A 12,645-nucleotide genomic window follows, 5' to 3' on the forward strand; every position below is an offset into this window, starting at 1 on the left:
TTGAAATGACAATGTTTCTGGATACTGGGTCTAATAGATTATATCAATAAAATGAATTTCATGTTTTATCTTACTTTTAAATTGTTTTAACTTTCAAAAATGTGACTTATTGGAAGATTATAAGTTACATATGTGGCTTGAATTATGGTTTCATCGGACAGCACGGACTTAGAAATCTGGACTCTCATGGTGGCTTGGTGGCTCACCTGATGTCTAGCTGGTGGCAGCTGAGGCAAGCTGCCTGGACTCGGATTTCGTTCTGAAATCAGCCCCACTTCCTTCGCTGTTAAAGAAGAGCTGAAATGCCGTCCACACCCACTAGGAGGCTGGCCGCCTCCTCTGGCTGCTGCCCCGTGGCCGAGCGGGTTGTGCACTGCACGAGGACAGCACGTCGAGGGAGAAGGCCCTGCTCACGCAGCACGTGAGTAGATCCGTGGATTTGTTCTTAGAGATCCTGGCACTTGGCAGAAGGTGTCTAGGCCCAGCAAAGTGAGTAGTTTACAATGACTTTGCAACAGGAGGAACGAAGCATCTCGAGGGGGCGCTTTTTCTCATGTGTGAGAAAACTAGCTGGGCTCCGGTCATCCCTCCCCGAACTGCGGCCACTGGAGCGCCACCGCTTTGCTGGCTTGGCCTCCCTCTGTGTCACGCGCCTGGTGCCCACACGCGAGCCTTAATTTACAAAACGGGATAGGCGTCTGGTGCCCAAGAGGGTCAACAACCAGCTGGGCCTGGGCCGCCCAGGGTGGGCCACTTACCCTTTCGCTTCTCCTCTCGTCGGGTCTACCTCCTGCACTGGTGGGGCTGGGTGCCGACCGGCCGCCGGCAGGGCCCGCTCCGGCCTCCCCGTGGAGGTGGACGGCGCTGACGTTAGGAGGAGTGACGGCCGAGGCTGCCGACGAGAGCGGGATGGCTGGCCGGGGGCTGTGCTGTGGGGACCCGATGGCGGGCAGGCTCTGGGCGCGCAGGGGCGACACTGCGGCGGTGGGCCGGCCCTGCACCTGGGCCGGGTGGGCAGCTGGGAGAGAGGAGCGGAGAGAGCAGGGGAAGGTGAGTCTGCAGCCGGCAGCGTGGGGGCCACGGCCCGCCCTCCCGCCCACACCTCTGCTGAGTCTCCAGCCCCAGCCGCAGCCGCAGGGGGGGCAAGGAGGCCTCTGGGCAGCCGGCTGCCCCGCCGCACCAGGAGCCGGGAGGCGGCCTCTGAGGCTGCCGCAGACGAGGCCCTTCCCAGTTTCTCCGGTCTTTGAACTGGTGTTCTATGCTGTAAGGAACCAGTACGCTCAGGAGGGTTTCAGAACCACCCTGTTCGGCCCTTCGTAGACCTGAAGCCCGTGCAGGAGCCCAGAAGAGGCCCAGGGAGGCCCTGGGCTGCCGGGCTCCGCTGCGCGTGAGAGGACCTCTGTGGACAGCGCCGCCCCGGTCGGCCTCCACCCGCAAGTGGAGCGGCCCAGCCCTCGGCCGCCGCGCCCGCTGCTCCAGCTGGCAGAGTGGGGGCGGTTGTGTGAGGATCCACGGACCGATGGCTCACCGTCTGCCTCCCCACTCCAGCGTAAGCTCCACAGGTGGGACTTTCGTGACTAATGCACTAACGTGTTCCAAACAACTGGAACAGTGCCTGGCATGTAGTACATGCTTAATAAAATTCGTTCGGAATGAACGAGTCTTTGAGAAAGGAGAACCCTGGCTAAAACATCTCTACAGATTTCCCAGAACTGAACGGCTGGAGAAGAAAACAATACTCCATGAGAGAGAGGCATGGCTCACAGCACAGACTGGTGGCAGGGTCGGAATCCACGGCCCTTTGGTACAATTCACCCTCAACTTCACCCGCCCAGCAGGACCCAGACACACGCAGCCGACCCGTCGCCCTGCTGGGCCTGCTGGTCAGCGACGTCAAAGCAGGCATGGGCTGCTTGAGGACGAGCGTGGACACGCCGTTACTCCCAGTCTCTGCCCCTCCTCTCCTCTCTATCCCATTGTTTCAGTAGCTCTGGAGCCCCCAGATCCCGCTACCCCACACGGGTCCACTCTGCCTCCCAGGACCAAGGTCCAGTGGTGCTTTAAAGAGAGCAGGTGAATGAGTAAGTGACCTACCTTATCGTCCACTCTGTCCTTGCCTTACTCTCAGGCTATCACTTCCCACTTCATGGATGGAACGAACGCTGGAGACTCCCCCAGCGTCAGGGCAACCTCTGTCCAGACCCAGCCCCTCAGCCTCCAGGGTGCAGGGTCCCACGGGGCGACCCTTCACCCTCACTGACACCTCCCGCACCCCGTCTCTCCTGTCCTCGACTCCGCCCCTCCTATAACTGACTAACCCCCTCCTGTCTACCGGCACCTCCTTTCCTGCTGCCTTGACCCCTAGGTGCTCGGAACAGTGTCCACATGGCCCTTCCTTCCTTGTCACTCAACTCTCTGACGGGCCTGTGTTTGGTGTCTGCTTGTCCTCTGAGGCTTCACAGTTACGGCAAGTTCAGGTTTGCATTTGTGGCTGTGATTCCGACTCACACGAGGGCCCATCTTCCGTCTGGGGGACCCCGCCGTGATCATCCTCGAGGATTCTCTCTCCCAGCCTCTGCTCTCTGCTTCTGAAAGTCGTGTTAGAAGTCGTCTGAAGCTCGGCGTCCACCCCATGTATACTTTCTTCTTGCTTCGCCTCTGCTCCATCTCTGGACTAGCTCCTCTGTGGGGCTTCCGGTGTGGCCAAGTCCATCTCAGCTGTGTCCAGTCCAAAGCGTGTGTCCCCCACAGAGGTTTCGTATTTAAATATATGTTTCCTTTCCAAAGTTTCAAGTTGCTTCTGTCCTACCCAGTGGTTTCTGATTCACATCCATCTACCTGCTGTTTTAATTTTCTTCTTCATAATACTATTTTTTCTTCCTTTTGGTGGGATGGACATTATTCCTTCTTTTTCCTCTTGGAGGAGCTGAAATGTGCCGATTTCAAAGCCTTCTTAGGTTCTCCTGCCCGTTCTTCAGGCTGCTGGCCTCTGTGATGCAGGACTTTCCCACGAACTGAGTGCAGGCTCGCCCTGAGCGTTGAGTGTCTCGCTGCCCTGTTTCCTCTCCTTTATCCCCTCCTGCAGTTTTGTTGCTGCTTCTGCCTGGTCTCTGGGACCTCCCCTCAGAACCAGGTGTAATCGGGTGGCTTGAGTCTGGTCCTGCAGGAAAGGTGAAGATCTAGCCCTCAGGCCAGAGCCAGACTCCAACTCCAGGTGGGGCTCCATTCCCTCCCTCATCCCAGGCAGGGGCTCAGTACTGACCACTCCCAGGAGGGGGCTCAGCCCTTAGACCAGTGCACCTGGCCTGGATCCCTGACGCCCTCCAGAGGCTGCCTGTCCGTGTTCTCCTGCAGGAGGGGAAAGCTGGCCACCACCACCTGCTTCATCCCGGAACCCAGGAGGCCAGCGTATCAACTCTCTTGTGTTCCATTCGTTTACATCCAGAGTATCAAGAACCAACCAACCTCTCTGTGTTCAGAGCAGAGGGGGGTGGGATTTCCACATGAATCACTCTCCCAGGCTTCCAGGAGTCCTCCACTCACTTCTGTCTCCTGAAATACGGTTTCTCACCCCATCGTTCCATCAAATGTATCTGGACAAGATCACTTACGACTCCCCTGTCACCAAACTTAATGGACACTTTTCTGTTTTCAGAAAAAGTATCTATTAATCTAGCCATTTGTCTTCACACCAATATCACACTGATTACTGTGGCTTTTTAATATGTCTTGAAATCAGTGTTAAGCTTTCCAACTTTTTCTTTTCAAGGTTGTTTTGACTATTCTAGGTCCTCTGCATGCCTGTATGAATCTGGGAACCAGATTGTCAATTTCTACCAAAAAGTTGGGTGAGATCTTGATTGGTATTCCATGGAAGCTATAGGTCAGTTTTTGGCGAATAAACACCTTAACAATACTGCTTTCTCACTCCTGAATAAAGTATACTTCTCTACTTATTGAAGACTTCTTTCTTGCTTTACTTTGCAATATTTTGGAGTGTTCATTGTGCTGGTCTTACTCATCTTTTGTCAGATTTATTCCTAAGTAATTTATATTTTTGATGCTATTAAAATTGGTATCATTTTTTAAATGTCAATTTCCAATTATTCATTGCTGGTGTAGAGAAACAAAACTGACTTTTGTATATTGATCTTGTATCCTGTAACCTTGCTGAAACTAATTCACTGTCTCTAAAAAAGTCTTTGTCTGTGTCTGAGTGTGTGTGACTGTGGATTCCTTAAGGTTCTCTATGTACAAGTTCACGTCATCTCAGACACAGATGGTCTTCCTCTTTCCTCTCCCATCTCCACACCTCTTCCTCTGCCTTGACTAACTGCTCTGGCTAGAACTTAACAGCACAATGTTGAATAGAACTGGTAAGAATGGACATCCCTAACTGGACCCTGATCCTGGGGAAAGCTTTCAGTTTTGGGGTTTTTCTTAATTAATTTTATGTATTTTTGGCTGTGTTTGGTCTTCGTTGCTGCACCTGGGCTTCCTCTAGTTGCGGCGAGCTGTGGCTTCTCTTGTTGCAGAGCACAGGCTCTAGGTGCGCGGGCTTCAGTAGTTGTGGCGCATGGGCTTAGTTGCTCTGCGGTGGCATGTGGGATCTTCCCAGACCCGGGCTCAAACCGGTGTCCCCTGCATTGGCAGGTGGATTCTTAATCTCTGTGCCACCAGGGAAGTCCCAGCTTTTAGTTTCTCACCATTAAGTCTGAGGTTAGCTGTGGGTTTTCACAGATACCCTTTATCAGGCTGAGAAGCTCACTTCTCTTTTCTCATTTTCTGAGAGTTTTAATGTGCAGACGTGGACAGCGCAGCAAAAAAACTTGAGTCATTTGACGCACGTCTTTGTTCTGAATCCTACTCTAATTTATGTTGGATTTTGTCAAAATTTTTTTCCACATCTACTGAAATGATCATGTTATGTTCATTTTTGAGTTTGTTAATACACTGAATTGTATTGACTGTCAAACATTAATCAAAGCTTAAGTTCCTGGGATAAACTCTACTTGATCAGGATGTATTATCCTTTTTACTTATCGCTGTATTTGACTTGCTAAAATTTTGCTGAGAATTTTTACACCTATGTTTTGAGTGATATTGGTCTGTAGTTTTACTTTTTAATGTCTTTGCCTGGTTTTGTTATGAGGGTAATGCTGGCTTCATAGAAAGAGTCAGGAAGCATTCTCTCTTCTTTTCAATTTTCTGGAAGAGTTTCCCTAGAATTGTTATAATTTCTTCCTTAACCAATAGGTATAATTCATCAATACAGCCACTTAGGCCTGCAGTTTTCTTTGTGAAAGGTTTTAAACTAATTCAATTTCTTTAATAAATAGAGGTCTATCCAGGTTTTTTAGTTCACCTTAAGTTATCAATTTGTGTCTTTTAAGAAATATATCCATTCTAATTTGTTAAGTTTATTGGCATAAAGTTTTTTAAAATAATAATCCCTTATCATTCTGTAGAATCTGCAGTGATGTCAGTTTTATTATCCGTGGTATTGATAATTTGTGTGTCTCTCTTTATTCTTTATCCAGCTGTCTAGAGGTTTATCAGTTCTTAATCAGTTTGGATCCTGACTCCGTCCATCACCTGTTAGTCAGGCAGCCTCAGGCAGGTCACTTCATACTTTTGAACCTATTTTCTCTTTTGTAAAACAAAGAAAATAGAATCTACCCTGATGGGTTGTTTTTAGTATTTAAGATTGTAGTCTGTGTGCGACGCACACATCTCACTTAGGGGCAACAGCTCAGTATTCACTAATTCAGTGCTCATGGAAACCTTACAGAACACCATAAAACCACAGAGACTGCGAGTAATGGGATCAACTGTGTGGCCTTCTAATTTTAACTGATTTATGGTTTTATATTTAAAGTATTAAAATCTGTTTTCTGTTCACAGCATATGGTTGGGCCTTGTCTTTTTTTTCGTAACAAGCTCTGAATTCTCCTTGAGGCTATTCAGGTGATTCGTATTTAATGTGATTATTTATATGATTAGGTATAAACCTACATTTCACTACAGGTTTTCTATCTGACCCATGTACTTTGTTCCCGTCCCCCTCTTTTTACACCTTCTTTTGGATTAATGGAAGTTTCTGTGGTTCTATTTGATCGCCTCTGTTAGCCTGTTTGCTGAAACTCTTTGCTTTGACGTTTAGTGGTTGCCCGCGTCTCTAGTTTATGGTCACCACCCTACACGTCCTCACGCAGCACACGAGTAGACAAGACTCCCGACAGTGTGCATGGCGCTTCTGGGGCTCCCCTCCCACCCTCTGTGCATCTGCTACCACATACTTCACTTTTATATACATTTTTAATCCCAAACTGCACTATTTCTATTTTTGTTTAAAGTCAGTTTTATTTTAAAGATTTTTAAATAGTAAGGGAAAAATCGGATGCATTTATCCATGTAGTTACCGTTTCTACTGCTCCTCATTCCTTCGCATAGACCCATTGCCAACTGGTGTCACTTCCCTTCTTCCTAAAGAACGCTGTTCAACATTTTTCATAGTGTGGGTCCACTGGTGATGAAATCTTTTAGCTTTACTGTGTCTGAATGATTCTTTATTTTGCTTTCATTTATGAGAGATTTTGTTTGCTTTTTGGCTGCACTGGGTCTTCGTTACAGCACGCAGGCTTCTCTAGTTGTGGCACACAGGCTTAGCTGCCCCTCGGCGTGTGGGACCTTAGTTCCCCAACCAGGGATCGAACCCCTGTCCCCTGTATTGGAAGGCAGATTCTTAACCACTGGACCACCAGGGAAGTCCCGCTTTCATTTATGAAAGATACTTTTACTGCGTATAGGATCCTAACTTGACAGATTCATTTCTTTCATGATTTATTTAGTTTCCTACTGTCTTCTCACCTGCAGAATTCCTGACAAGAAATCCACCTTCATCCTTATTTTTTCCTACTTCACATGTATTTTTTTCTCTTGCTACCTTTAAGGTTTTCTTCATTACAGATTGTGAACGGCTTGATGATAATTTGCCTTGGTGTAGTTTTCTCCACGTTCCTTGTGCTTGGGATTCGCCAGCTGTCACTGATCTGTGAGTTTATAGTTTTCATCAAATTCAGAACAACTTTGGTCATTATTTCTTCAAATAATTTTTCTGTCCCACCCTTTTCTCCTTTAGTTTGGGGACTCCAGTTAGAAATATATTTGGCCACTTGAAGTTGCCCCATTGCTCACTGATGCTCTTTTAATTTAAAACAATTCTCTTTTATCTCTGTTTCATTTTTCATGGTTTCTATCACTATACCGTCAAGTTCACTAATATTTTCTTAGCAACGTCTAACCTGCTGTTAATGCCATCCAGGGTATTCTTGATCTCACACGTGTAGTTATTTCTTAAAGTTTGGTTTTGGTCTTTAAAGTATCTTCCATGTTTCTGCTTACCTTTCTGAGCATAGTGAATGCAATTATAACATCTGTGTTAATACCTTTGTCTGCTAATTCAAACGTCTGTGTCAGTTCTGAGTCAGCTTTCACTGACTGGTTGGTTGATCTCGTTGCGGTGGGGCATGTTTTCCTGCTCCTCCCCACGCCCAGTGCTTCTTTACTGCCATCAGACACAGGTGGGACGGGAGCGGTGCTGCCACTACCAGGCAAGATTCCTCTGCACGGATGGCCCGGTGCCCTGGGAGCCGGCTGGCGGGAACAGGCACCTTCCAGCTGCGTATCTGCAGACACTGAGAGTGAGGACCCTTCCTGTCACCGTGCTCCTGGCTCCGTGCGTTCCTCACACACACCTGCCTATTAGTTCTCAGCGTCCTGGTCCAGGGATGCTCTGTACCCGCTGGGCTTTTCTCTCTGTGCAGATCCCTCCCCACTGGGGCTCGGTCACCCAGACCCTCGTCTCCGCACCACCCCTCCAGGGCACCTGCTGGGCACCTTCGCTCCCCTCGCCATGCCAACGCCTGGCCTTCTCTCCAGGCAGTGAGCTGGGATCCTCCTGTTTGTTCTCGTCTATCATGGATCACTGTCCTTAGTTTTCTAGTATCTAGTGTCTCACAAACCACTGTTGTATATATTTGTCTGTTTTTTCAGTTGTTTCTGATGGGAAGGTAAATCCTGACCTCATTACTTTATCTTAGCTGTGAGCAGAAGTCTAGCTTTATCCTTTGGATACAAAAATCTGATCACATCTATTATTTAAAACCCTTCAGGAGCCCTGCTGCCCTCAGGATAAAAGCTGAGGTTCCCTGACACAGGGGAAGAGAGCCATCCAGCTCTGCTCCCTCCTGCACTGGGCCGCTCAGGTCCTCAGGCCCCGGCCCTTGGCTGGCTCCAGCCCCTCCCGCGCTCCACCACTCACCCCTGCACGCTCAGCTCCACCGCTTTAAGACCTAAAGTAAACTTTGCCTCTGCAGAGAACCGTCACCGACACGCAGCTTCTCCTGCCTACCTCCGTCTCATTCACATCAAATTAGGTCAAGTCACCCCACGTAGAAACCACGGTCTCTCTCCTCTCCCCGCTCCGCCCGCTCATCCCTCTGCTGGACTCCCTTTCTGCTTTGTCGGCCCACATACTTCCTCTCAGTCCTTTAAGAAGCAAGGCAGCATCACCTCTGGAAGACGGTTCACAGGCCCCTCTGCAGCTGCTCCCACTTCCTCCCTGGTCTGAGTGAGGTACCCTCCCACTCCGTGCGCCTTAGTACCTGCCAGGCCTCCACCCCAGTGCTTTTCAAATTCCACTGTAAGCGTGTGTTTCCTCGTCCTCCTCTCTGAGTGGGGGCAGAAACGGGTTTCTTGTTCTTCTCTGTATGTCTGGGCCCCAGCAGAGGCCCCGGGTGCCCAGCTCTCCTCCAGTGCTTTTTGCTGATGAGTGAATGGCCGTACAGGGCTCTTACCCCCCGGTGCCATGGCCAGTGCAATCGGGCCTTTGTTCAACTGCCTGACTTTGGCTCGGGCTGAGAACACTGACGAGGGCCGCTCAGGTGCCTGGGCTGGGGTTTGCAGAAATAGGCAATCACTGCAGTGAGCAATCCACTGCCTGTGCTGTCAGCAGTGCGTTCTGCCCTCCAGATGCAGAGTGAAGTGCAGAGTGCCGTGGGAACTCCGTGGCATTTAATTACTGAAATGATGGGGGGAGCCTCCCGTAGCCTGGCTGTGGCAGCACAAGCATGGGGACAAGCCCTGGGCTGGAACGCGCTGGGGAAGCCGTTAAACCATCCTGCACCTCGCTCTTCCCACACGTAAAATTAAACAGATGGAAGAGCACGCCTGTCACCCGTGGTGGTTACCATGGTGATCGAGGACAGACACGCAGTGTTGTTCTGCCCTGGCCGTGCCAATTTCTTTTATTCTGCTCTCATTCTGTTCCATAAATGAGACGGGCAGGTCACGTTCTGCTTTGAATTGGGGAGGGTGCTGTAACGGCGGGGCACGGAAAGGCCACTGCAGGGCACCAGGTGCAGAGCCAGGGCAGCCGTGCTGGAGGCCCGCCCCAGCCTCTCGGGGTCACCAGGCACAGGGAAATGCGTGAGGCGGGCTGGGTGAGTGGATGAGAGGCTCACAGGCAGAAGGGAGCTGGCTTGGGACGCGGGCTGCCCAGAACCTGCTCGGGTGCTCCCAGGGCCTAGGAGACCAGCATCTCGGTGCACATCTCACCAGCCATGGAGCAGCAGTCAGGGAGTTCCCGGGCTCACTTGATCATTAGGCGCTCAGTGGCTGCATCACAGCAAGAGGCTAAAATAAACACCATCAGCTGCTCTAAGCCAGGGCCAGCTGGAAGGTAGCGGCTGGGGCAAGAGGTCTGGCACAGATAATACTCCTGCAGAGACTCCTTTAGGACACAGACAGCTGGCTCTTCCCCAGGGCCCCGGAGGCCAGCTGCAAGAACAGACCTTACTTTTCATTAATTTAAGCAAAACCCACATATGAAGGACTATAGGCATTTACAGGGTCCCTGGGATGGCAGAGTCAGTCTTGGAGGCTCTACACCAGGCAAGTGCCAAGCCCACCCATGAGGCTTCCTTGTCACAGATCCCACTGCTGCTTGGGAACACCACCCAGCACGAGGCTGGACACCAGGCACCAGAAGTAGGCCCTGCACCTACGGACGACTGGGCACTGGGCACAGGAAGTCCACCCTGCACCCACGGATGACCAGGCACTGGGCACAGGAAGTCCACCCTGCACCCACTATGACCGGGCACTGGGCACAGGAAGTCCACCCTGCACCCATGGATGACCAGGAACTGGGCACAGGAAGTCCACCCTGCACCCACGGACGACCAGGCACTGGGCACAGGAAGTCCACCCTGCACCCACGGACGACCAGGCACTGGGCACAGGAAGTCCACCCTGCACGCATGGATGACCGGGCACTGGGCACAGGAAGTCCACCCTGCACCCACGGACGACCAGGCACTGGGCACAGAAGTCCACCCTGCACCCATGGACGACCAGGCACTGGGCACAGGAAGTCCACCCTGCACCCATGGATGACCAGGCACTGGGCACAGGAAGTCCACCCTGCACGCATGGATGACCAGGCACTGGGCACAGGAAGTCCACCCTGCACCCACGGACGACCAGGCACTGGGCACAGGAAGTCCACCCTGCACGCATGGATGACCAGGCACTGGGCACAGGAAGTCCACCCTGCACCCACGGACGACCAGGCACTGGGCACAGGAAGTCCACCCTGCACGCATGGATGACCAGGCACTGGGCACAGGAAGTCCACCCTGCACCCACTATGACCGGGCACTGGGCACAGGAAGTCCACCCTGCACCCACGGACGACCAGGCACTGGGCACAGGAAGTCCACCCTGCACGCATGGATGACCAGGCACTGGGCACAGGAAGTCCACCCTGCACCCACGGACGACCAGGCACTGGGCACAGGAAGTCCACCCTGTACCCATGGATGACCAGGCACTGGGCACAGGAAGTCCACCCTGCACCCACGGACGACCAGTCACTGGGCACAGGAGGTCCACCCTGTACCCACGGACGACCAGGCACTGGGCACAGGAAGTCCACCCTGCATCCATGGACGACCAGGCACTGGGCACAGGAAGTCCACCCTGTACCCACTATGACCGGGCACTGGGCACAGGAAGTCCACCCTGCACCCACAGACGACCAGGCACTGGGCACAGGAAGTCCACCCTGTACCCACTATGACCGGGCACTGGGCACAGGAAGTCCACCCTGTACCCATGGATGACCAGGTACTGGGCACAGGAAGTCCACCCTGCACCCATGGACGACCAGGCACTGGGCACAGGAAGTCCACCCTGCACCCACTATGACCGGGCACTGGGCACAGGAAGTCCACCCTGCACCCACTATGACCGGGCACTGGGCACAGGAAGTCCACTCTGCACCCACTATGACCCGGCACTGGGCACAGGAAGTCCACCCTGGTCCCCTGAAAAGCTGGGTGTTTCACCACCACCTTCACCCCCAAACGGGACCCAGAGGCCCCTCAAGTTTTGTCCTCTGAAAGGAAGCCACATTCAGGATGTCTGTCCAGAGTCCAGGCCGGTGGCAGCACCTCACCCGCCAGGCATGGACGAGCAGCACCGCCCCCACCGTGGCGAGGGGGGATTCACACACGGACGGGAGCCCCACATCTGGAGGCCGGTCCAGGTCAGCCAGGGCCACAGTGGACCAGCGCCCACGACACCCCTCAGAGCCACAGGCCAACCTTCCCCCGTAAGCCAGACCCCTCTGGGCGCCTCTAGGTCAGGGGACGGCACCGGCAAACTGCACTAGCAGCCCTGCCCCTCCCAGCTCTTCCACGTGGCCCCTGTGCCCCCTAATAGCTCATTATTTTGTCCCAGTTCTGCAACCCCAGCCCTGGGGCCAGACCACTGTCACCTCTCACCTGGACAGCAGCACCTCGCCAGTCCCCAAGCCAACTCTTCCTCCCCACTGTGCCCAGGGACGTCTGGTAAAGCGTCACCTCTTGTTCAGAAGCCCTGGGGGTTCCCGCGGCCTGGACTAGAGTTTGGCCCTGACCGCTGGTAATGAATCACATTCGCCTTGCTGACTCCGTGCCCTGCGCGCTCCAGGGCTGTCCTCTGACAGGACGGTACCAGCGGCTGCGCTGAGCACGCGCCACGCCCGCCGGGGGCACGTCCTCGCACACCATCCCGGTAGGAGGGGCCCCAGCGCAGGACCCCCGCTGCCCCCCAGCACTTCAACCCGCCCTGCTTGCTGCCCTCACTGCACCGCTCCATCTGGAGGACAAGGACACGCTTCTCGCACTTCTGTGCCTTTGTTCCCTCCCCCCTGCCTGGGTGCTACAGGCAGCTCTGCCTAGGACCGACCCCTCACCAGCCTCGTCACAGCGCCCGCACCCTCCCCCCCCCCCCCACCCCGCCACTGGCCCTGCCGCCCTAAGGGCCAGTCCCGGGGCTGAGAGCAGGGCCGGCTCTGAAACGCTGGGCTTCCCGCCAGCGCTCAGCAATGCGTCCCGACAATGGGGGGCGGGGGGCGCCCGGACACCCGCCCCCCTCGTGTCCCTTGGCCGCGACTGGGAGGGACTGTGGCCCCACTGTGCTGAGTGTCGTCTGGGCTTCTCACACCAACGAGATGCTTTCTGGAGACTCCTAGCGGGCCGTCTCTGGCTGGCCAGAGTCTAGAAAACAGTGTACTTTACTGCTCTAAAGAATTTACAT

At 53.3% G+C, this 12,645-nt stretch overlaps 1 protein-coding gene across 4 annotated transcripts in view; it reads right to left on the minus strand.

Annotated features, from left to right (window-relative positions):
• SH3RF3 (SH3 domain containing ring finger 3) overlaps positions 1 to 12,645 on the minus strand; it is a 204,713-nt gene that overhangs the window by 34,001 nt on the left and 158,067 nt on the right. For all 4 annotated transcript variants that reach the window (XR_010934295.1, XR_010934294.1, XM_067703971.1 and 1 more), the window contains one exon: positions 759 to 1,018. Coding sequence is in view for 2 of the 4 variants with exons in the window: in XM_067703971.1 (XP_067560072.1) it covers positions 759 to 1,018 (260 nt within the window). In the remaining 2 variants the exon portion in view is untranslated. The remainder of the gene's footprint in view (positions 1 to 758; positions 1,019 to 12,645) is intronic.

The sequence above is a fragment of the Pseudorca crassidens genome, chromosome 14, assembly GCF_039906515.1.
Source record: "Pseudorca crassidens isolate mPseCra1 chromosome 14, mPseCra1.hap1, whole genome shotgun sequence".
Classification (NCBI taxonomy): Eukaryota; Metazoa; Chordata; class Mammalia; order Artiodactyla; family Delphinidae; genus Pseudorca; species Pseudorca crassidens.